General features: G+C 29.6%; 1 protein-coding gene across 1 annotated transcript in view; it reads left to right on the top strand.

Annotated features, from left to right (window-relative positions):
* Positions 1 to 1,604, top strand: part of LOC125043751 (ubiquitin-conjugating enzyme E2 Z-like) — a 21,102-nt gene extending 19,498 nt beyond the window's left edge. Inside the window, exon 7 of the mRNA XM_047640013.1 lies at positions 989 to 1,604. Coding sequence (XP_047495969.1) covers positions 989 to 1,005 — 17 coding nt within the window. The 3' untranslated portion in view covers positions 1,006 to 1,604. The remainder of the gene's footprint in view (positions 1 to 988) is intronic.
* The last annotated feature ends 896 nt before the right edge of the window (positions 1,605 to 2,500 follow it).

Raw genomic sequence — 2,500 nt, forward strand, 5'->3', positions numbered from 1 at the left:
GACTGTGTTGCAGAAATAGCAAATATCTTGTATAGATATAGCATATTCATTTAAGAAGTTCCCAGGTATTAGATAGTTAAAAAAGATAAAAGATAATATTGAATGTACTTAATTGACACAATGTATTTAGATTGTTAAAAAGACAGAAGATAATATTTGATGTAGTTCATCTAAATCTTTAGTATGTAGTTAATGCAGACATGCCTGGTTAAGGAATAAGAGAAATCACTTGAGCCAGATCTCCCCCCCCCCCCCCCTTACCATGCCAACCCTCAAAATTACACAGAAGAATAATAGTAATAAAGTTTCCCAAATAATCTGACATTTCTTCCAGGTGTCGCTTGTAAGTGTATTGATTCCTTTTTTTTTTCTTTTTTTTTCTTTTTAACTCATACTGTCAAAACACTTATAGATTGTTATTTTTTTTATTAGTTTCAACTTTGTTGTGTTGTATTTCATTATATATTAACTTTTTGATCACATGTATGTTGCAGAGGTATTTTCTAGTTTTTGTTTTTTAGAATATATATATTTTTTATATTTTATTTGATGTCTACTAAGTATCGAAATTGATAGACGTGATAGTTGTTTTAAGTTCATGATGTGATAATAAATATTTTGATTTACAAAGTGGTTTGATCTTCAGGTGATTAAAGGCAATATATTAAGAAAACTAGCTAAATTATCCATCCTTGTGTTAGGCCTGGCTCTTTTTGATGTCAAAATATTACAGTACTTAATCATATGATTTCAGTAAACAGGTGAGTTGTTAATAAATGGATAATTTTTGTCTTTGAAAGAAATATTGACAGTTTATCAGTTGAAATATTTATTCATGATAAGGTAAATTAATATTATTTTAAGCGATAAAATAAACTTCCCATTTCTTGTGGGAAGTACATGCTTTTTTTCAACTTTTTTATTTAGTTATTTATTTTTTAGTATAAACCTGTGACACAAGATATCATATATTTTTACACATTTTCAGATAAACCTGAGCCATAGATAGCATCAGTAATCACTCCCCGAGCCATAATTAGTAACCTTGGTCTCCAATCATCACTTTAGCATCACATATGATTAAGACTGTTCACTGTGGTGCTGAAATGTAGAATATACAGGAGAGAGTAAGAACTCTCCAGCATAATTTTTTTCGTACCAATGGAACTGTATCCAGTCTGACAAGTTTTAAGTTTCCTAATATGAGATTATGATAAATGCATAAATTGTGATTGTGTTCGGCAAAGAAAATTTGAGAATATTTCAAGTGATATGTGTATGATATGATTCTAGTGTAATTTTCCTCTGAGGGTTGAAGAATGTATGACACTGTAAGAAACAGTGAGGGCAAAAGAAATCTCAATGTAAGTAATTGCATTAAAACTTAATTGATGAAAAAAAATTGTATGTGAAATGTTTCTTACTTAGTCTTGATATGAGCTTTAATTACTGGAGCCTTTAAAAAGGCCAATGTGCTCTTGCTTCTAGAACCGTTAATAACTATAGTTTACTGGAGTGGCAAGAGAATCAAGGTTATAAATTTAGGGACACAGTACTCTTGTCTTTCATGTTTATATGACATGTATAAAATGGTAGAAATATTATATTTGCTTGTTACTTCACAGACTGTGTATCCTGAATAAGACAAGAAAATAACTTTAATTTGTCTAGTTATCAAATGATAGTGGACATCAAGTTTCAACATTGAGAAGAGACTTTACTATTTAATGGGAGAGCAGTAATATTATGATTTTTTCATGATTATTTTATAACTGCTGTATTAGACCTTATAGATGAGATAGCTTTGAAAAGACCTTAGATTAAAGTCAAGAAATGTATTACATATGTCTGTAATCAGAATCATTGATTATATTTTATATTTTTTCTTTTTTGTCTTTCTTTTCTAGAAAAGAATGAAAAGAAAATGACTGATCCTTCCAAAAATTCATATGTTTAATATATATAACATATTAAATAAGCCTGGGAGTGCATCTAGGGAAAGACAGAAACAGAAATATTCTAATGTTATTACATGGGGATAGTCTTTCACAACCCTTTATTCCTCGTTTTTTTGTTACACTGATGAAGTTTATAGATTTCTATATGATATAATATCCTGCAAATCAGTAGACTAAGTAAGCTTTATTTGTGAACACATTTAGTTTATAGTATTACATTTTCTAGCAAGTGAGTTATGGAAGGTATTGTTACCTCAATGCTGAGACAGCTTTAAAGGGCCGAGTATAGTTGTAATTGTGAAAATATTTTGTTCCTCATGTACTTGGAAACTCCAAAAAACATTTTAGCACTGTGACAGTGAGGTTTGTAAAACTAGTCTGTTTTCAAAGCCAGATACTAGAAATCCATCCCTTAACTAGAAAAAGGATTGCATCCAGATGTGCTTTTTGTTCATTATCATCACTTCATTCTTACTGATATAAGATAAAGAATGTATATCTTGAAAATTACAAAACCAGTGTAGAGTGATTCTTGTATGCTT

Source organism: Penaeus chinensis, chromosome 34 (assembly GCF_019202785.1).
Source record: "Penaeus chinensis breed Huanghai No. 1 chromosome 34, ASM1920278v2, whole genome shotgun sequence".
Taxonomy (NCBI): Eukaryota; Metazoa; Arthropoda; class Malacostraca; order Decapoda; family Penaeidae; genus Penaeus; species Penaeus chinensis.